Below are 23,780 nucleotides of genomic sequence, written 5' to 3'. Positions count from 1 at the left end.
TTTTATGAGTACACAACTGGCTCTAACAAGGACAGAAAGAGATGTGGAAGGACAGATGTACAACTAAACAAGAGGATAAGTACATCAGAGTCTCTAGTTTGAGAAATAGACACCTCACATGTCCTCATCTGACAGCTGCATTAAATTCTACCTGCTCAACACCAGTTTCATGTACAACAGTAAAGAGAAGACTCGGGAGTGCAGGCCTTATGGGAAGAATTGCAAATAAATAGCCACTTTTGAAACAGAAAAACAAAAAGAAAAGTTTAGAGTGGGCAAAGAAACAGACATTGGACAACAGAGAGTTGGAAAAGAGTGTTATGGATCTTAACACCATTGAGCTTTATTGGAATCAGCTAGACTGTAAGGTGCGTGAGAAGTGCCCAACAAGACAGCCACATCTATGGCAAGTGCTACAGGAAGCATGTGGTGAAATGTCACCTGAGTATCTGGACAAACTGACAGCTAGAATGGCAAGGATCTGCAAAGCTGTCACTGCTGCAGGTGGAGGATATTTTGAGGAGAACTCTTTGAAGAAGTTTATGAAGTTCTGAAAACCTTTTCAAATTGTAATAGTAATTTTTCACATTATTAATGTCCTGAATATACATTGTGATCAGATGAATGCCACATTGAAAAATAAAAGTATACATTTGTTTTCATAAGAGCAAAATCAAAATATTATTTCAAAGTTTTGGCCGCCAGTGTGTGTGTATATATACAGACAGACAGACAGACAGACAGACAGACAGATAGATAGATAGATAGATAGATAGATAGATAGATAGATAGATAGATAGATAGATAGATAGATAGATAGATAGATAATATTAAAAATGTATTAATAGTATGTGAAATGTTATTTTTATTTATTTTAATCACATTTTAGATATTGTAAAATGTACAAATTCCATATGCCTATTCTATCCATATGGTGCCTTATTGCGGGTGTAATAATGATATGACTTGTCAGTGCTTGAAATATCTTGTCAGCTACACATTTTTACACAAATTTGCAACATTGAAACTTAAAAGTTAACATACAAGTCCACATTTAAGTGATTGTACTATATGACGCCTACAATCTCTTTCCCACTGTGGCCATGGGAAAGTGAACATCTACATTGACAGCAAAACATTTCAATTCCATTTTCACATGTTGAGCAAAGAAAAAGATCAATTATTTCAGCTTTTTAAACATGCATTTTCATTTGGGCATTTCTAATTTACATTGGATGATGAGAGAGAGCAGCAGAGAGTTTTAAGCGTGCGAGTCGTTGTCATTGTAAACAGATAGCTTCTAAGTGGGTTGCTGCAAAACTAGAATGAAAGTATCATAAAATCATCATGCAATCCAATAAAATATCTTCCCTTCCCTGTATTCAATACCAGACATGATACCAAGAAGGACATTGAGGATATTTAATTTCAAAGAAATTAATAAGTGAGTCTAACAGCTGGAACTGGGACATTAATACACTTTTTAGAAAAATGACGGGAACACCATGTGAAACCGGGACCGACTTCTGGTCACCCTAGTTTTCTACCTGCTTTGCTTCTCTCAATTATGTACTGTTGTGATTCCCTCCCACTCTGTCTTTGCTAATGTAATGAGGGCAATAAGCAGGGTTGGGAGGGTTACTTTTAAAGTGTATTCCACTACAGATTACAGAATACATGCTGTAAAATGTAATTTGTAACATATTCCGTTAGATTACTCAAGGTCAGTAACATATTCTAAATACTTTGGATTACTTCTTCAGCACTGGTAGATTTTTCACTTCTTTTGACTATAAAAACTCTGCCAGTACAGTGAGACAAAATACATGTTAAAAATACATTTTCTGAATAACCTAAATATCTTATGCAGTGTTGTTTCTAAGACAAATTGAATGTTTTAAGGATTTTTAGATATTTTTACAGGAAAAAAAATACAAAAATGATCATCAAGAATATGATTTTTGCCCTAATATCAAAGGTTTTACTAGAAAAAAGAAATTATGATCCAACATGAATTTTTTTGATAAAACAAATGTGATCATGCCTGGTAACATGTGCATGTAAAATATCTAGAAATAGCATTTGAGCTTAGCGTACAGCTGACAATTTGCACAAGGTTTATTTCTATTTCTTCTGCTGCTAAACTTACTTCAAACATACTTCTCTGTCTGCTCGTATGAATGTAACACATCATAAGAAAGTGTTTCACCGCTGTTCAAATGCACTTTGGATTGCATCATATATTTAAAAGTTTTCCATCTGAAAAGACTGAATATTAAATGAAACAAACGACAATAAAATGCAAAGTAATCTTTTCAGTAATCAAAATACTTTTTGAATATCACTATATTCTAATTTCCAATTATTTAAATTGTAACTGTGGAATACAGTTACTTATATTTTGTATTTTAAATACGTCATCCTGTTACATGTATTCCAATAATCCCCAACACTGGCAATTTCCCATGTGCTAGTGCCATCGCCGCCTAGGGCATCTTCATGTTAAGGTGATAGCGGGTTTAAAGGTATAACCTTGTCATGTTCCTGAGAGAACTGGATGTTCTCTAGATGAACCATCAGTCTCTGAATCAACTATTGTGTTCTGTATGCTGAAAATGATTGATTTCACTGCTTCAGTATTACAAAATGTTCTTTTGAGGCTAGAGAGCAAATAATTTCAAAGCTGAATCTTGAGTGCCTGCAACAATTTTTCCTTTTATAAAGAGTTGCCTGACATCATATATTAATTTAAAAAAAAATGTCAGCTCTTAAGCACAGCTGAATGTTACGGTTCATGTATAATTCATTTCATTATTAGCAATAAAGAATTCATTGAATGGTTGTATAAGACATCAGTCACATCAGCCTTACTTCAGTTGAAATAATGTACTTTTATGCATCCCTCATTTCAAAAACTGGAGAAAGTGGCACAGGAATAATTTTGTATCTCAGAGATAACAACACTAGAGTCACAATACTTCCTGAGGGGGTTTGCAACCAGCAATACAATTAGCTTAATAGTCCTTCCTTTCTGAGAGATGGATACATAACATAAGTCTATTAGGTTTGCTGGTGCCATCACAAATTGAGGAAAAATTGATGACAGGTTTTACATGCATCATATGGCTTTATTGATTGAGAGCTCCGAGTTGTATTTCAAACAAAATTTTGTTTCTGATCTTAAAAATCATTGTGATCGGTGTACCAAATGGAAGGATGGAATGAGTTTCACATTCCATTTAGTACAAGCACTCCATCCCTATTTGCATTATCTGTTCATCTTATATTTCTGTAGATAACTCATTTTCCCATGACTGCAATTCAAATCATTTAGAGTATTTGCGAATGTCTAATCTTTAAAGATAAATGTGTGATTATTTTTTCAATGTTAAAATTCTCCTAGCCAAGCTTATTACATGGATCTTTGGAATAGTTGTCTCTGATTGGTCAATGGCGCCATCTAGCCATGTGATATTTCTGAATAACAGCCGCATATCCATGTATCAGACTGGTTTTCCTGGTATTGCGAGCCTGCTTCCTGAATCACTGTACAAGTACGCTAATAAAATTATTTAAACTCAAATCAATGCTCCATGTCATTTAAATGTTTTATTTGCTAAGTAGTATTGTAATAGGCTGGATAACTTAGTCAGCAGATGGTTGTTTTTCGCAAAATAAACTCCTTCAGGCTGATACCTGTCTGGCTTTATTTTGCGATAACAACTTGCTGACTGTACATTATCCCTTACTTAATGTGAAGTCAACTATAAGTAAGCCATATGTAGGCTGATTCCCCTGAAAAGTGTAACACTTGGCACAAAAACATTGCTCTGTTTGTTTAAACATCCTGAACAGCCCAGCAAAGTAACATAGGCTAAACCAATGGTTGGGACTATCAGTTGAAATATTTGGCCAATAGCAGATAGGAGGATTGTTCGAAACTTGTTCAAAAACACTCATTATTTTTGCAATTCCTTATGGTGTTGCACAGAAATTAGACACTTCACTTTTAAAGTCAATCTATCTGAATGACCCTAAAGTGCCAGAGTTGCATATATTAAATGTGCTGGCACACCTTCACAAAAACACTCTGAGGAATTAAGTCATCATCCAATAATTATATCCATAACATTTCACACCCATTATAATTCTATAATTTCACACCCATTCTGGCCAAAAAGTTGCAAAGTCACTTTTGATTATTTTGTATCTGTGCCTAATTATGAATGGGAAGGGATGTTATTACCAATTTAAAAGCAAGTGTAAAGTATTCAAGAAGAAAGTTTTGAAGTCATTCAAGGTAGCCTATATCAGATGGCAATACATCTAAAAAAAAAGATTAAATAGCCTGTCTTGTTCATAACAGACAGGCAAAAAATGAAATGCCATTGCTCATATACCGGTAATAAAAACATAAATTTTATGAAATGACAGTAGGCTTTTAAGCAGTTTCTTTAGCTTTGTGAGTAATAGTTGGATGGGGTAAATTGTATTTCCATTTCTCTTTAAACCTTTCATATAGGAGTAAAAAAAAAACCTGCATTCAAAATCATTCCTTGGCTTGTGCATGGGGACAGCAGATTAAAAATCTGGCATGTGGGGGTGGGCAGTTCTGTGGATGGAAACACCTTGTTGATGGGAGAGGTCAACAGAGAATAACCAGACTGGTTCGAGCTGACAGAAAGGCTACAGGAACTAAGACAACCACTCTGTACAATTGTAGTGAGCAGAATAGAATCTCAGAATGCACAACATGTTGAACCTTGAGGCTGATGGGCTACAACAGCAGAAGACCACATCTGGCACTTTATTAGGACTATAGGATTCCTAATAAAGTGCGAAGTCAGTGTATTAGCATACCTTTAGCAGTGTAGCAGGTTGCTAAATTGTTGCATAATCTGTAAACACTTGATGATAGTATCAACGTCTGACCAAATACATTTGTAAATTTTTTTAACAAACACTGAATTACTTTTTATGTTAACAGAAAACCACGCTAAGACCCTAACATTGTCATTATCCTGCTATGGGCCTAAGCTAGTTAACTGATCCCCCAGCCTGGTTAGTGGGCTTGTTTAAGAGAGGGTTTGAACACCTTTTTAGCCTAACCAGCTATGACCAGGCTGGGTGACCAAGTAAACCCAGCCAACCAGCTTCTGCTTGATTTTTTATTTTTTTTTTCCAACAGGGTGTAGACGGACATCTTTGACCATTGTGGAGCATTTAGCTTTTTTCATTCAGCATCTCTTTCATGAGTTTTTAGATGCTATGTCAAGTTAAAAAGAACTTCAACTTTTGAAAAATGCATTCAACTTCTTGAATTTGAATTTTGAATTTGAATTTGGTGAGAATCAAACAATGTTCCTCTACTGTTTCAAATATGTTAGAATTGGAAAACACAGCATGAAATGAGCCTGGCAAGGCAAAACATGAATTTTGATAAAGAAAGAACATTGAGTCATGCAATATGTTCATACTCATGTGCCTGATTTTTTTTAGAACTGGATCAGTAACAGCCTATATAGCTTAAGGAATTGCAAAGCAATCTAGCTTGTGGAGAATTTGGAGTTTTACCCAAAAATCTGTTTTTTAAATAAACAATTCAAATGCATATACTTTTTAACAACGTTAGGGAACATAGTTTTTTATAACTTTGTAACAGAAACAGGGTTCATAATATAAATAAATATTATTGAATGTATTATGGCATGAGGGCTTACAGAGACATTTTGCATGATATGTCTGCCTTAAATTGAATATCAGTGGCTCCCATACTTAAGATATATGGACAGTAACATGCGGAGTTAATGGCTCTGAGCACAACCTGTCACAGAATACCTGTGTGTACATATTCATCCATTAACAATATATGATGCTTTCCAACACAAGAATAAACAGTCTCACTAGCAACAAATGATATGTATTTAAGTTGTTGTTCTCTATACTAAAAAATGGTGAAATATCTGCTAACGGACACTGGATGCAAATGTCATCCAGTTTACTAATTGGACAGTTTTGAATCAGTAAATAATATAAATGCGGTGTTATTTATTTGAAATTTGTGCTATAGGCCTGGTGGAAGGATTGTAATAAAAAAATAATTGAAATTTAGTGACAAAGTCATTGAAATTCTTCTCAATCTTAAGAGACTGAGAAAGACAGGGGAGTATTGTAGTATGTATATTATATATCAGCATTGTTTTTCCACAGGACTGAACTACATGGTCCTGCTTTGGTTTGAAAAATACTTATCATTCTAATGAAATTCTTCTATCTAATGTTTTTCTCAAGTGTATGCTAAAAGCCTGGATGGAAGGAAATTAAAGGATGGCAATTAAAGTTGTTATAACGTCACAGTTTGATAGAAAATTATTACCATGTCATTTCCATCCTTGCCATAAAATTAAATGCTGATTAATGCTATAGTCCTTTGGAGAATTCATTCTCAATTCAATGTCATTTAGTCTTGTACTGTAGTATTACTGATGATGTTGTTAGACACTCGCATTCTGATCGGCTCATTAGATACTGTGTCTTCTTCCAATTACATGGTTTTTGCTCACTTCAAAGTAATTTTCAAATGGAGCACTGCTATCAAAGACATTCAGGAAGAAGGGGAAAAAAAACAGAAACAAACCAGAGACTACAAATGAATTTTAATGGTTCTGGTAGCACAGACAAATATCAAACATGACCCTTTCACAACTGAAATGAATCAAGCATTTAGGCAAGATCAATTTAAAATGTAAGCGATAGATGTGATTTTAAATGTTATGAGGTGACTGTGCATCTTGATGCAGAAAGACTCTTATTGTGCACTTGTGCGTTTTTTAAGTAAGGTTTCTATTTTTGCATCTTTTTTAGAATCAAACATTTGTTGATTCCTATAAAGAATAAATTAATTATAAATAATGATTTACACGATACCAGAATTCCCTTGCAGTCCATACATATTCCCATATTAAAACTTTAATAGTTGTGTAGCCAGTCTTGGTTAGCACCCCACAACCTCACCAAGCAATAATTACAATAGATAGAAATGTAAAAGCAGCAAAAGTTAATTCAGAATATAATGTCATCTGAATATTTCCTGTATTTTAAATGAGAACATGGCAAATTAGCAGATCCATGAAGACTTTGTTGAGCATATTTGTTCCCTAAACAAAAGCGATCAATGTTTTTTCAAGCATAACTGTCTTACACTTTAAGCAAATTAATAATCTCCCAGAAAATATGGGTCCTGGGTCTCATCCAGATGTGGAATCACTGTCGTTCCAAATCTTGATTTGCCTCTCATTTTTTTGGATGCTGTTTTAAAAAAGAAACAAATATGATTTCAGCATTTGTATGGTTTATGAGTATTATTTAAATGTTCAGCAAAAAAGAATAACTCTATCATTATTTACACACCATCATGGCATTCCTAACCTACCGTACATGCTGCCATTTGGCATATGTAATACAAAAGGAATGATTTTTGAAGACCAACACCAAAAAGGACTAAAAACACCATTAAAAGCAGTCTATACAACTTGTGCGCTATATTCCAAGTGTTATGAAGTCATATGATACATTTGTGTGAGGAACAGCCTGAAATGTAACAAGTTATTCCCTGATTATTTGGGAGCAACAGCAGAGGGGAAGATTTTCAATGAATAATGCAGGGATGCAAACTCATCGGGTGAAAAGTGACAAAGATGCAAATACCGGGGGTGGGGGTCCGGGAGCATGCCGTCCTCCCCCGTGAAGATTAGATTTTTAATTTCAGCTTTAAAATGTGGATTTACAGTAGATTATATCATGAGGATATAGGGAAAACTCACCCTAGAATGTATGTAACCTTACTGCAACAAAAGTAATGTAAGGGGGACATCAGTTCAGGGCACTTAAAAAAAATAAGTAAAATACAATTTTTAAAAAACAGTCGAGAGAGTGCAGAGCCGGGTCTCAAATTTTATTAAACTGCATTGCATCCACTATACAATAAAGATCATCAAACAAAAACACAATATGCACAACAACTGACAAATCAAATGGAAAACAAAGCTGATTTTTTATTTTGGTACAGAGAGAGACCTTATTTCCTATCTTTTTGTCCTGTACTACGTAGTCTCAAGTGCTCGCTTTCTTAGATTTGCAGTGTAATTGAGCCTAACATTAACATTAGGGGCTAATATTATACAGTATCTCACAAAAGTGAGTACACCCCTCACATTTTTGTAAATATTTGATTATATCTTTTCATGTGACAACACTGAAGAAACGACACTTTGCTACAATGTAAAGTAGTGAGTGTACAGCTTGTATAACAGTGTAAATGTGCTGTCCCCTCAAAATAACTCAACACACAGACATTAATGTCTAAACCGCTGGCAACAAAAGTGAGTACATTCCTAAGTGAAAATGTCCAAATTGGGCCCAAAGTGTTAATATTTTGTGTGGCCACCATTATTTTCCAGCACTGCTTTAACAATCTTGGGCATGGAGTTCACCAGAACTTCACAGGTTGCCACTGGAGTCCTCTTCCACTTCTCCATGACGACATCACGGAGCTGGTGGATGTTAGAGACCTTGTGCTCCTTCACCTTCCATTTGAGGATGCCCCACAGATGCTCAATAGGGTTTAGGTCTGGAGATATGCTTGACCAGTCCATCACCTTCACCCTCAGATTCTTTAGCAAGGCAGTGGTCGTCTTGGAGGTGTGTTTGGGGTCGTTATCATGCTGGAATACTGCCCTGCGGCACAGTCTCCGAAGGGAGTGGATCATGCTCTGTTTCAATATGTCACTTTACATGTTGGCATTCATGGTTCCCTCAATGAACTGTAGCTCTCCAGTGCTGGCAGTACTCATGCAGCCCCAGACCATGACACTCCCACCACCATGCTTGACTATAGGCAAGACACACTTGTCTATGTACTCCTCACCTGGTTTCCACCACACACGCTTGACACCATCTGAACCAAATAAGTTTATCTTGGTCATCAGACCACAGGACATGGCTCCAGTAATCCATGTCCATAGTCTGCTTATCTACAGCAAACTGTTTGCGGGCTTTCTTGTGCATCATCTTTAGAAGAGGCTTTCTTCTGGGATGACAGCCATGCAGACCAATTAGATGCAGTGTGCGGCGTGTGGTCTGAGCACTAACAGGCTGACCCCTCAACCCCTTCAACCTCTGCAGCAATGCTGGCAGCACTCGTACGTCTATTTTCCAAAGACAACCTCTGGATATGAAGCTGAGCACGTGCACTCAACTTCTTTGGTCGACCATGGCGAGGCCTGTTCTGAGTGGAACCTGTCCTGTTAAACCGCTGTAAGGTCTTGGCCACTGTGCTGCGGCTCAGTGTCAGGGTCTTAGCAATCTTCTTATAGCCTAGGCCATCTTTATGTAGAGCAACAATTCATTTTTTTCAGATCCTCAGAGAGTTCTTTGCCATGAGGTGCCATGTTGAACGTCCAGTGACCAGTTTGAGGGAGTGTGAGAGCGATGACACCAAATTGAACACACCTGCTCCCCATTCACACCTGAGACCTTGTAACACTAACGAGTCACATGACACCAAGGAGGGAAAATGGCTAATTGGGCCAAATTTGGACATTTTCACTTAAGTGTGTACTCACTTTTGTTCCCAGCGGTTTAGACATTAATGGCTGTGTGTTGCATTATTTTGAGGGGACGGCAAATTTACACTGTTATACAAGCTGTACACTCACTACTTTACATTGTAGCAAAGTGTCATTTCTTCAGTGTTGTCACATGAAAAGATATAATCAAATATTTACAAAAATGTGAGGGGTGTACTCACTTTTGTGACATACTGTATATTACTATTCCAACGTTGCGCACTTGCGATGAAGACAGCTTTGTTGATTATAAACAGGAGCAATAATTTATCGCATCGCTCGCTTATAGTGACGTGGTACAACACCATTCCTATGTCCAATTAACAGGATTATACCCATTTATAGGGGTAAAATCTAAAGTTCAGTAAATATGCTCTTCTCCACTGCTCGCACTCACAAGTTGCTGAACGCTGCACCACGAGTGAAGGCGAGAGGGGGACACAATAGAGGCAATTCCCTGCATTTTGAAAGTGAAACATGGGGGAATGATTAAAATTGTGCTCAATCCCCGCAATTGAGCTAACATTCGAAATTGAGATTCTAATCAGACTACTTGTCGTGTCGGGGAAGTAAAGTTCAAAATAATCGCTTTGAGGACAAGCGTTTATGTCGAGCTCTGTAAAAAAAATTATTCCCCGTGATTTCTTCCTCTCTCTTTTTGTAATAAAAAAATAGCAGCCTACATGTTTAGAACAACATTAGGCTGTGTGAGTGATGGAATTTTGATTCATATTCTGCCCTGAGCTAAAAGGCAAAAGCAAACCGCAGTAACTACACATTGATAAAATTCAGATATTACCGAAATCGGGTGTCTTAGTATACGATCTGTCCAGTGATGGACTGGTTTGGGTTAACTACAGTATGCTCCGTTTCAGAGAAAATGTAGTGAGTTTCACCGTAGGGGCAGTTAATACATTGTTGTTCCTCATTTCACTGGCTAGCTGATGAGAAGTGCCCCACGATCCCTGCCAACTAGTTGAAATACCACCCTTCAAAAGAGGGTCATTTGAAGCTCACCATGGAGAGTTGTTCAATAAATGCTGTGAATATTAGCATATTCAGTCATTAAAGAAAATTAGCTCTTCTTAACCTCACCAAAGTGCAAATAATTAAACTATGGGTTTCAGTGGGAATTAAAGAGACTGAAGATCTATATCTCTGCAAAGCAAGCTACGTGCCAGGACCTAATGGAATTCCCCCCCCCCCCCCAACACCTCATGTCATTTCAAATTAAACCACAACACAAAACACAAAGCCTCTTTCTTTAATGATCTCAGGAGGGTATTGGATATAAATTGGATATAAGTCTTGATTTCATTCCTTTACAGTTGACCAGCAAAGCACAGGAATTGTATATGGAATTAAAAACCATAGTTCTGCTGGCATTGGATTGTTATGAGTGTAAGAGACCCTCACCTCTGAGACACGGTTATCAGATGTTCATGCGGCATGCGGTATAGCATGTAAAAATCTTATCAAACTAAGCTGCAGCAGCTTTGCTTTTTAATAACCTTGGTTAACAGGCCTGCACCTCAGTGATATCACAGTCAAAGTCTGTGGCTTGGTTCCCAAGAGACCAAACATCAAATCCACAGATGCAGCCTCATCTACCCCCACCTTTCTCACACAAATGTATTTCTATGGGAATAATTGTCAGACTCTGACCTGACTCGATTTGTCTTTATTTCCTGGAACCTTATTTTGCGGTGCACTTAAGAGAGTCGGGGGAGCATGCACTCTCAGAGATGGCTCACTGAACTTTATGGGCCGAAATGATCTCCATATTGACACAGGGTTTTAAAAATGCCATGTCATTTTGGGTAATAAAATCAATTTACACGAGAATGGACCATTAAATGGCTGAAAGCGCCTTTGAGCAGAAATTGAAGCACTGGAGATAGAAATGTGCATGACTTTATGAATAATATCTTTAGCATGGAAATACAAATATTGGTGCCATTTAGAGAGAATGCACTGGCCATCTGCACAGTGAATTGTTTTTACTTTGAAAGTAGATCTATTTAGGACTAGCATAAATAGAAGTGTTTGTTTGCTCTTCAGTATATTTATGTGGCCATGTAAAGATTGACCACATTGAAACATATTGGAACACTTAAATCACACTTAAAAAGTCTGGATGCCATTGCATTAGATACAAAATATCAAAACAAGGGGCATCTTCATAAAGAAAATTATGTTTAGTATGCTTTCAACAAAATAAGCTTTCAAGTTTATTTATAGTGCATTTTAAGTTTATTTTTAGTGCATATCAGTTTCAGGTTTTTCGTGATTATACACACCCGGTCCCTTATCAGGCTAATTAAGCTGTGGTGCGGGAGAAGGAGATCGTTTACGGACATGTCCGTCGTGTGTGTGTTTGTCTTTTGTTTAAGTTTAATCATTAAAATATATTTATATTGACAAGCCGGTTCTCGCCTCCTCCTTTCCATTGAACTACATTACACTGGTGTCGAAATCCGGGAAGGAGGAGGGATGCCCTTCGCGGAGTTCTCGACATTGCTGTCCACCCGGGGGAGCGCCACTGCCATCCACAGGGGGAGGGAGTAGCCCGACCGCCAGGACGCGGTGAACGGCCGCCGTCCACGAGGCGAGTGGGGACTGGACTCCCCGAATGCCTGGAGCGATGGAGCCGCTGCCAGGGGCGGAGAAGTGCCCTGCCATCCCCCAGAAACGCGGAGGGGTCGACAGAAGAACGCTGTCCGCGAGGGGAGGAGGGAAGTGACTCCCTGACCGCCTGGAGCGGTAGGGCCGCTGCCAGGGGCGGAAGAGTGTCCCCACGAGTCGCCGGGAACGCGGAGGGGCGTTCTTTCTGCCGGGGGTCGTGGGTCTGACTCCGGTCCGCCCAGGGAGGAGCGGCTGTCGTCCGCCTGAGAGGGTGGAGGAGTGATCTAGGACCATGCGACGGTGTATCAGAGAACCGACGAATACGTTTTTTTTTTCTCATCTCCCTCCCCTCTGTCTCTCTCTCTCTCTCTCACTGCCGCTCCGCATTGGCCTTTTCCCTCTCGTTTAAATTTTACAGTGTTTTTTGGGGGGCTACTACACTGTTACAGAAAGTACCCCCCCTATTTAATTATTTCTGTTATTCATTAATTATTCATCCTGGTAGACAGGGGTGACATGCCAGCAGGTAGGCACGCCCTTCCCCAGGGAAAGGGGTGGGGGTGTACGTCATGCCGGGGGCTCCCCTGCCTGAGAGAACGAGGGAGGAATGTGGCAGGGCAGAGGGCGGGGCCGGGTCGTTATTATACACACCCGTTCCTTTACCAGGCTAATTAAGCCTCAGAGAGGGATAAAGGCCGATTGCGGGCGGTGGTGAGGGAGACGGAGATCATTTACGGACATGTCCGTCGTGTGTGTGTTTGTCTTTTGTTTAAGTTTAATCATTAAAATATTATTTATATTGACAAGCCGGTTCTCGCCTCCTCCTTTCCATTGAACTACGTTACATGAATGTTCCGGGTTCAATACAAGTTAAGCTCAATCGACAGCATTTGTGACAATGCTGATTACCACAAAAAATTATTTTGAATAATTTTCTTAAAAAAAGAAGCAAAAAAAAAAATCGAGGTTACAGTGAGAATTACAATGGAAGAGAATGGGGCCAATTTTTGGAGGGTTTAAAAGCCAGAAATGTGAAACTTATAATTTTATAATTATAATCTAAGCACTTACATTAATTCTTCTGTCAAAACCTGTGTATTATCTGAGCTGTAAAGTTGTTTAAATCGTAATTTGTTTTTGTCATTTTAGGGTTTGTTGACATATCGTCATGACAAAGTTGTAAAATTGGCTATAACTTTACAAAGAAAAGGATAGCAAGCGATTTTGTCACACTAACATCATGTTAACACACATATTGTTTCTGTCTTGTGGCTATACTTTTGAAACCGTATTTTATAGTATTTTAACATTTAAGGATTGGACACATTCACTTCCATTGCAAGTGCCTCACTCTAATAGCGTTGGGTTCAAGTCACCTCAATCAAGTCCGAGTCAAGTCAGAGTCTTTAAGCAATCGAGTCCGAGTCCAAATGAATCTGTTCATGAATCTGAATTAAAATTGTAACCGAAAACTCAACATCAATATTTTAAGCTTATGAAAAATGTTTTTTGTATTTGTTTTATTTTCAAGTACAAGGATATGCATCAATTTACATTATTTTTGTTGTTGATGTTAACAATATCATGATGTTAACAATATCACCATTGTTAGGTCGGTGTAGCTAGTCTCAATAACAACAACAAATTCTAGTATTTATGAAAAAATAAGTACTAGCTGAAAAGCATCTTGAAACTTTAACTACAACTGCCACTGTTGATATAAAATTATAATATAATATAATTTACATTTACATTTATCAGACGCTTTTATCCAAAGCGACTTACAGTGCAATTATTACAGGGACAATCCCCCCGGAACAACCTGGAGTTAAGTGCCTTGCTCAAGGACACAATTGGTGTGGCCGTGGGGTTCGAACCAACAAACTTCTGATTAACAGCCCTGTGCTTTAGCCACTACACCACCACCACCACTCCACCTTGCTCTCGGTGGGGTGCATGGAGTTGTGTGTGGATGCCAAGGAGAATAGCGTGAAGCCTCCACACACACTACGTCTCCACACACTTTCATAATGCGCTCAACAAGCCACGTGATAAGATGCGCGGATTGACGTCTCAGATGTAGAGGCAACTGTGATTCGACCTCCGCCACCCGGATTGAGGCGAGTCACTACGCCACCATGAGGACTTCAATTTGGCATTCCAAATTGAGGAGAAAAGGGGAGAAAATAAAAAAATTATAATTTTACCATGATGAAACTGCAATGCGAGCACTGTCTTGGCTGCACAAACGGCACACACAATTTTAACAGGTCCCATGTCGTGTGAAACTGCCTTGTTTGGTTTGTATTATATTGGATCCATCTTTATGTTTTCATAAAGCTTATTGGTTGACCGATGAGTGCCTATGCACGTGCGTATGTGTGCGTGTGTGTGTGTGCTTAAACGCAGAGAAACAACTCTGACTACTATGACTTCAGGGGCGAATACAGCTTAAGTTCTGTTTAGATATTTATTTATTTTTCCATTGCATCACAAATGTCATTGACTCAAAATCCAGAGTCCCAAAAGCTCGAGTCCATTAAAATTGGACCCGTGTCTCAGACTCGAGTCCAAACGCGAGTACCCCAACTCTACACTGGAACCCGGACTTTTTAAAGAAAAGGAGTGGCAAGTCAAAATTAATTTTATTATATTAATATTAATCAATATTATGCCACAAATGCTGTCAATTGAGATTAACTTGTGTTGAACCCAGTATATTCCTTTAAGTGTTGCTCAAGCATCAAATGACTTTTTAGCTCCCCTGTATATTTAATGTACGTGTTTGTAAAAAGATGTTTTGGTTTAATGGTTTAATCTGGGATGTTTTGAGGCATGTTTTGATGGAATGTCCTCACTTTTGTATTGTGAAATACTCACAGCAGCACTGAGGGCTTGTTCTAGATCTGCAATAATATCTTCCTCATCCTCCAGGCCCACAGACAGACGTACGAGCGTATCACTGATTCCCAGCTCCTTCCTCTCATTTTCACACACTGAAGCATGAGTCATAATCGCTCTGGAAAAGACAAAGTGCACTAAGGGAAATGGATTGTGAATGAGATACTCCTCCCAAATGAGTTTATTGAACCCCTAGATTAATTGATTGATTAAAATCTGTGTTCCAGGATAATACAGGAAATGGAAAGAAATCAAGAATGAATCAGAGTTCTGAAATACGCTACTGGGATTCAAGTGATTTACTTTTCAACTGGTCACTGAATTTTCCTGACTAGAAAAATGGACCAAATCTGTCATTATGCTCTTTTATAAACCATCTGGTGATGTGGAGTACCTTGAGCTTTGTATTTACACTGAAGCCCAACTGATATTCTTTCCAGCTAAATAACAATCTACAATGACGCAAACTGCTCAGACAACAGAAGTGTTGTTTCTGCTTTTTTTTTTCCCTAACTCACATCCCCTTGTCATTATAAGTAATGAAACCCTCTCAGATTAAGATTTATGTATTGAGATTAGGGCTGAGATTAATACAAATTTCCCAATTTGATTAAAATTCACAAGCTATCGATTTGTTTCTGATTTATATTCGATTTGATATATATGGGTAAATTTCATGCCCCTTTTGCTTACATATGAAATAAATTCTCTCCCAGCTAATGCTGTTAATAATACAAGGGATCTTCTAACTAGGTGTATATAAAATAAAATATTAATTTTACACATTATATTTGATTAGTTTTTCATTATTTAGTGAATTTTTTCAAAATGAACAAATCCACGTTTTCAACTAATAAATATGATATTATATTGCATATATCATTTTGTTAAATTTGTATTGTTTAATTGCATAATTTGTACTATTTACATTGATCTGTTGAACACGTGCTAAAACTGGTATTGTCTCTTTAACAAAACTGTCATTTCCGTAAAGAGCGTCTGTAAATGAGCACGTGTTATCATGTGATTTCTTTACCTCGTCCCCACTATGCGTGATTAGAATTAAAGGTTTCTTTTTTGTTGTCTTTTATCAACAACTGACAATTAATCATTGACATTAAGAGACATTACTTAATGACAAATGGGTCGTGTGTGAAAGGATCTTGCTGCTGAATATTCCACCCCTATACTACACAATTACTGGTGAGAGAAATCTGAACATTTACCAGCCCAGTAGCTAATTATATACATTAAATTACATAGCGTAAAATTTGTTTGCAAATGCGAGTGATTTCCTCTCATGGCTGAGGGCTACACAGAGTAAAAATCGATTTTGGGATTTAAGAATCGATATTGAGATCGTTCAAATTAAGATTGCGATGCTTCTGAAAAATCATACATTTTACCCACTCCAATTTGAGTTTGAAAAGGAAGTGTTGCTATATTTTTTTAGAACTCATATACATAAATACACACTAATAACAGCCAAGAATACTTGCGTGCACACAAACTAAAAATAATAAATAAAAAAAAACGGGTGAGTGTACCTAGCGGCGTGGATGCAGCGTCAATTATAATCAATAGTTTTAAGTTTCAGATGCCATTGCAGAAATGTAACATTCACAGTCAGCCATGATTACTTTAATAAATGAGTGAAAGTGTCAAATAACAGGACAGTTACAGAGATTAAGCGAGTAGTATACGTCTGGTCATGTGATTCTAACAGCCCCCATGTGTGGACACTCTCCATGTAGAATAAAACCGCTTCTATAAGGTTACTGATATGATTGGAGTATTCACTTTAATAGGAGTTGTCATGATTTCCTACATATTTATCAAAATTACAATTCATGTCTTTAGGAGTTGAAGTTTAATGGGTCTTGTTATCATGGAAAATGTTAGTTATAAATGCAGATTTCTTCATACACTCGTTCTAATGCTGATGAATCCAGATTATTCAAAATGAGGGTATTTACGTACGCAGTTGGTACTTCGCATAATATACGCCCAAACCACCTCCAAATAAGGTTTTTCCACCTAGCATATATCTACATAACAACGTCTAAAAAACAGTGGATTAGTCAGTACTTACGGGTGCTCAGCAAGACTCTCATAACCACCGAGACTTTCAGCAAGTGCAAATAACTGTAATGTAGAGCACAACACTGATTTTGTTTCATACAATCATTGTCACATTAAAGATTTTTAAACAAAATGTCACTGATCTGCCTTGAAAAGACTAAATTACCTTCAGATTGCTGAGGAAAGCTGTGGCGTGCTCCAGTTTCCCTTTGATGTAGAAGGTGATCATCCCAGGACAGCCAGTGCACTGTTTCTTTGTTAGCTCATGTTGAGGGTGTGATGGAAGTCCTGATAGAGGAAAAGAGCAAAGTCAATCATGTCTAGTTCAGAATATCATATCTAAATGATACGGTTCAATACTGCCCCTTGTGGCATTTTACATATCACACAGTATTAAAACTAGATGTGAAATTGCTTGGATGTTAATATACTTTCTCCAATAATTGTACTATTGAGAGGTGTTTTGGGGCAATTATAATATATCCATATTTGGCCCTATAATAGACACCTGGGAAGATGACTTTGTCCACCCTTGGGTCAGCCTCCAGAAACTGTGCCACAGCCAGTGCATTCTTATAGTGCTGCTTCATTCTTAGGTGAAGTGTCTTCAGACCGCGATTGCACATATAGCAATCAAATGGAGAAGGCACCGCTCCAAGTGCTCAAGGGAGAAGGAGAAAAAAAAAAATTATTTTAACTTCCTTAAAGAGTCTTTATATCCTAATTCTGCACTGCAGTTTTCTCAAGCTTATTCGCAATGTTACAGGCAAGCATGAATCTGCAATGTGATATATAGTAATTTCAATAAGTACATAAAACAAAGCAAATAATTTACTCATTATATAAGGGCAGCACAGTATTACACAGGTGTGGTAGGTGAGATTTTACAATTTTTTCAAGAGATATGAGCAGTGATTATACATGGATTTGAAGATATTTCAAAATACAGAATACAGGAATAACCTTAATTTTTTCCTCTTAGCTTTGCATTTTGAAAATAACTTGAAGGCTTAAAGAGAAGTTTCACCCAAAATGAAAACTCTCTCATCATATCCTCACCCTTATGCCATCCCAGATGTGTATTACTTTCTTCTGCTGATCACAAACAAAGATTTTTAGAAGACTATTTCAGCTCTGTAGGTCCATACAATGCAAGTGAATGTGTATCAAAATTGTGAAGCTCCAAAAAGCACATAAAGGCAGCGTAAAAGTAATGCATATGACTCCAGATGTTAAATCCATGTCTTCAAAAACGATATGATAGGAGAGGGTGAGAAACCAATTAATATTGAAGTCCTTTTTTACTATAAATTCTACTCCCTGCACAGTAGGTGGCGATATGCACAAAGAAGGTGAATGTGTAAGTGGGGATTGATGATGAAATCAATATTTAAGTTATGAAAAAATAACTTAAATATTGACCTGTCTCTCAACCACACCTATCATATTACTTCTGAAGATATGGATTTAACCACTAGAGTCTAAAGGATTATTTTTAAGTTACCTTTATGTGCTTTTTGGACCTTCAAAATTTTGGTCACCGTTCACTTGCATTGTATGGACCAACAGACCTAAAATTTTCTTCTAAAAATCTTAATTTGTGTTCAGCAAAAGCAAGAAAGTCATAGACATCTGGAATGATGCTGAGTAAATGATGATCGACGCCTTTAAGGGAATTTTACATTCCTGCTTAGCAAGAAGTGTGCAGGTTATGACAAGTAAATACTACCAGTTTTAAAACAGGATTTCACGTTGAACTTGTTTTAAAGTGAATGAAAGGCATGTGTCTTTTTTTTCTCCCGAATTTGGAATGCCCAATTCCCAACGGGTCTAAGTACTCATGGTGGCGTAATGACTCGCCTCAATCCGGGTGGCGGAGGACGAATCTCAGTTGCCTCTATGTTTGAGACCATCTATCCACGCAGCTTATTACAAGGCTTGTTGAACGCGTTACCGCGGAGACCTAGCGCGTGTGGAGGCTTCACACTATTCTCCGCGGCATCCACGCACAACTCACCACGTGCCCCACTGAGAGGAAGAACCACATTATAGCGACCACAAGGAGGTTACCACATGTGACTCTACCATACCTAGCAACCGAGCCAATTTGGTTGCTTTGGAGACTTGGCTGGAGTCACTCAGAATTCGAACTCACGGCTCCAGGGGTGGTAATTAGTGTCTTTACTCACTGGCCTACCCAGGCCCCCAGCATTTTTGTGTTTTACAAAACATCCTCAACAGGTCATACATAGATCAAGGAGCCTAACTGCTAGAATTTCTTGTTTGTCAAGTTAACACTTTTATCATAAGGCCTTTTGATTATTTTCAACAAATATATTTTCTGCATATTTCTTTGTATTATATGTTTGAACTGAACACTCTTTTGAGTTCAGTCGCCTTTGATTCCTTAGCCAATTACCTGATTAAAAACAAAGCTGGTCATACAAAAGCAATCTGGTTCTGACATCTAAACAGACATGCTTTTGGTGCCTATTAAGTTTTAGGGGCCTCCTGAGATCTTAAGTCTTCATAGAACCCAAAAGACAGCAGATGGTTCTATAACAGCAAATGTGATACAACTAAAAACTATTTCAGGAATATAATACGATTTATGCGTCAAGGGAATAATATATCATTATAGAAAAAAAAATGTTAAGCCATACAGTTGCAAGACAAATCGGTCTACAAAAACAAAATTTTATTATCAGAACTGTCCATTGATTTGGCATTACTTCAAAGAGTAATAAACTCTTTCAATTATATCCTTTATCATACAATTATAACCTCTTGTGAAATACAACATCATTTTACAGCCCTTTTGATCTTGAGTCACAAAGTTTGACCTCAATTTCATTATTTCAGTCATGCCACAGAGAAACCAGCTGCTTGGCATGTCCACAAAACGAGGATTTTATTGGAAAGATTATTACACTTAAACCTGAAAGGGGTCAATGTAGCTTTAGGCCATGAGATTTAATAGTGCCTTACCATTCTGCAAAAACTTCAGACGTTCATAGAGGTCATCTCGTGTGATAGAAATCAGCCCCATGACAACATCGCTGTGTCCTAGTATTACATGGAAATTGTACATTTAATCTACTGCATTAAGCTTGAAGAAAATATTCATCTCATTTGCTATTTGTGTTTTTACCATTCATGTATTTTGTTGCAGAGTACATGCAGATGTCTGCTCCAAGAGCCAGAGGGCGCTGTATGGTAAAAATAATTTAAGATTTTCAAAACAATATCAAATTTCTAAGTGTAATTCCATCCCTGCCATTGGATCATTTGATTAAATGAAATAAGTGTTGCATTCAGTGTTTATGAAAATTCACTTATTTAGAGATTTTTTCAATTAAGGTTTGTTACCAGGTCCAATCAAATGTACAAAGATTTTCTTTTAAATCACAAAGGCAAGGATTAGAATCCATAAATAAGATAAGTGTCCACTAAAGGAATAAATGTAATTGTGCATACCTGGAAGTAGGCTGACATAAAAGTGTTGTCTACAACAACAATTGTGTCCTTGTTGTGCTCATGAACAATGTCTGCACATGCCTGAATGTCCACTACCCTCATAGTAGGGTTTGTGGGAGTTTCAATCCAAACCATCTGCAGACATGGGAGAATGCAATATTTATTACAACATTTCTTTAAATTATATAGCTCCTAGTGTACTTCCAGGTTTAATACCGCAAGTAAATATTCCCCATCCACCCACTTTGTCACAACAAATGTGTTAAAGGCAGAGCTAGAGAGTCCAGAACAACTTAAACTAACATTTCAAAACCTACATTTGAATGTTTTGAAAAACCTTTAGCTTTTGCTAAAATTCCAAAGCCACGTATACCTTTGTATTTGGTTTTAAAGCTGCCTTTAACACCTCAAGCTTTGTGAGGTCAGCAAAAGAGACATCAAGACCCACTTCTGCAGCTATTTTTCTGAAATAGCGGTTCGTTCCTGGATGGAAAAACAAGTCATAAACAGCCTGCATCACTCCCAGCTAAATGCCCATCACTCTTTTTCTATTAAAAGCAATAGTATTAATTTACTATTGGAACAATCACTTGCCTCCATAAACATCATTCATTGACAGAATTCCATCTCCAGCCTTAAAAAGATGTGTGATGGTCAAAGTAGCAGCCAACCCAGAGGCAACAGCGAGGCCTATCAAGACAGCCAGAGCTTTAATTTTATGATTATCACATGTACATATCTTTTTAATATTACTGGTTGATTTTGACTCACAGTATTTTGCACCATCCAAAGCAGCAACTGCTCTTTCAAGACAGTTTCTTGTGGGATTTCCACTTCTGCTGTACTCAAAACCCTGGCAAATAAAACATCAGAAAATATTGTAAAACAAACATACTGTGCATGAATCGTGTATTGAATCAGTGCAAAAATCTGACTGATTAAAACAATTACAATTCATTCTGATATCAAAGTTCATAGAATTTATTGCTTAATTATAACAGTGACTTTAATAATAAAAAGTAGTTCGTTTGTGGAGTTTACTTAAAGGTGTTGTTAAAGAATTAGTTCACCCAAAAATTAAAACTCATGCCATTACAGATGTTTATATATTTTTAGTACTTCTGCAAACACAAAAGAAAACTTTTAGAAGAACATCTCAGCTCTGTAAGTCCATACAATGCAAGTGAATGATGTCCAGAACTTTGAAGCTTCAAAAGGCACATAAAGGCAGCATAAAAGTCATCCATAAAACTCCAGTGGTTTAATCCATGTCTTCTTAAGCTATCAAGATGGATTTGGGTGAGAACAGACCAAAATAGAACTTCTTTTTACTATAAATCCTGACATCAGCTGTCTTCTTGGCAATCATGATTTCAAGCTTGATTACACTTCCTAGTGCCACCTAGAGATCTGCACGTGTCAAACGCTAAGAAGGTTAATCGAGCTTTAAATCATGCTCATGTCAAGAGACTATAATAGCAAGATGTGTAGTGAAAAATGGGATATATTTTGGTCTGTTCTCACCCAAAACCGATTGGATCGCTTCAGAATAAATGAATTAAACCACTGGAGTCATATGGATTACATTTATACTGCCTTTATGTGGACCTACAGAGCTGAGATATTCTAATAAAAATCTTCGTTTGTGTTCTGCAGAATAAAGAAAGTCATACACATCTGGGATGGCATGAATGTAATTAAACGAGAGAATGGGTGAAATATCCTTTTAATTTAGAGTTAGTACACAGGCGAACGTGTACTTTTATTTTAACAGCTGGCTGTTCTCACGACTCTGTTGCGGTTGAGTATTGAGTATCCAGTAACTTTGCTGATGTAACCTGTAACCCGATCGATCGTAATAAAGTACTCCAAATAAAGGAGTGGTGATGTGTAAAAGTGTCAAGTTTTTTTGTTTTGTTTTTTGTAAATGTGGAGATAATTTTGTTAACAACATGCAAACTGGTCATGCCCTGGGATATAATTTGTTTTAGAATATTTCTAAGACAGTAAATTAAGATAGACAGTTTCTACACGAGTTCGTCCTTATAAGATGAAACCTATTTTACTTTGTGCTTTGTCACTACTATAGACCTACACATATCTAACAACAAAGATTAACAACTTTATCTCAAAATAAGTTGGTGATTAAATGACTTACCTTTCGTATAATGGTTACATTTATAAATATGCACAATTTCATTTTTTTTATTTCATACTAAAAGTACAGTGAGTGTTTATTTCACATTAAGGATGGTCTATGTAACGGATACTCCGCATGAAGGCTAATCACTGAAAAAGTCGCGTGATTATTGCCACTCGTTCTGTTCATATCAACAGCCCTCAATCGTTTTAAACAACGGATTAAAATATCATATTCACAATTTCAAGCCATTATAAAGTATCTAGATGACCAACCCCATGTTTTCCGGGACTATGTTGTTTAAACGTGGTAGATAATGAAATTGGAGGCACTACGGCCATAGAGCTCCATTGCTCCGGTTCTGAACCAACGTGGATGGCATCTGTGGCGAATGACTTGAACCCGTGTAGAAAGCCGGCTGAGCTGTCGTTCTCCATGTGTGAAGCCATGTGTAGTCCGGATGTGGCTGAGTATATGAGATACAAGTTCCCTGAGATCACAGAAGCGTGAACCGCTTTCCCTTACATAAAATGGGTTACACTAAACAGGACGATATGATGACAACTACGCCAATCACTGTATGTTTAGTGTAAGGAAATGGAGTGGATTGGCCACTAAGCAACGGCGTAGTGTGCCACGTGACCTGTGTTTGACCATGGCACTGAAAGATATCGGTTGATGCAACACTTGCATGACATAACTTCTCTGTACTGCCAGAGTGCTTTGCCAAGTTTATTTGTAATGGTTTTCATATCTATCTATCGTTCTATCTATCTTTATTCTCCATATAGCAGTTATATAATTGTATCAAAGCTTTGTGCATCTTGATTCTTTAGAGCATTCCTAGTCTACAATAAAATATTAATAAATATTTTTTTATATCTAATCATGTAGTTGTATTTCTACATAACTGTTATGTAGATTGAATT

The 23,780-nt window shown here is 37.4% G+C and overlaps 1 protein-coding gene across 1 annotated transcript; it reads right to left on the bottom strand.

The window, feature by feature from the left end:
* Window positions 1-6,647: 6,647 nt before the first annotated feature.
* Window positions 6,648-23,415, bottom strand: LOC127646697 (cystathionine gamma-lyase-like). The gene is made up of 12 exons (XM_052130516.1): window positions 23,127-23,415; window positions 21,483-21,564; window positions 21,306-21,401; window positions 21,085-21,194; window positions 20,712-20,846; window positions 20,386-20,443; window positions 20,223-20,300; window positions 17,743-17,895; window positions 17,401-17,522; window positions 17,245-17,297; window positions 15,132-15,270; window positions 6,648-7,308 (listed from the first exon to the last, which is right to left on the bottom strand). The coding sequence occupies exons 1-12, from the start codon at window positions 23,298-23,300 to the stop codon at window positions 7,294-7,296; spliced, it is 1,215 nt and encodes a 404-aa protein (XP_051986476.1). The 5' UTR covers window positions 23,301-23,415; the 3' UTR covers window positions 6,648-7,293.
* Window positions 23,416-23,780: the final 365 nt, after the last annotated feature.

Source organism: Xyrauchen texanus, chromosome 7, assembly GCF_025860055.1.
Source record: "Xyrauchen texanus isolate HMW12.3.18 chromosome 7, RBS_HiC_50CHRs, whole genome shotgun sequence".
Classification (NCBI taxonomy): Eukaryota; Metazoa; Chordata; class Actinopteri; order Cypriniformes; family Catostomidae; genus Xyrauchen; species Xyrauchen texanus.
This window is presented reverse-complemented; position numbering and strand designations above follow the sequence as displayed.

Bases quoted from the DNA above. Each gene is read 5' to 3' on its own strand.
- LOC127646697 (XM_052130516.1), bottom strand. From the start codon at position 23,300: ATGGCTTCACACATGGAGAACGACAGCTCAGCCGGCTTTCTACACGGG. The intron at 20,301-20,385 runs GTAAAAACACAA...ATGTAATACTAG, and splicing joins TGCAACAAAATACATGAATG to GACACAGCGATGTTGTCATG. The intron at 17,523-17,742 runs GTGTCTATTATA...TTCCTCTATCAG, and splicing joins GGACAAAGTCATCTTCCCAG to GACTTCCATCACACCCTCAA.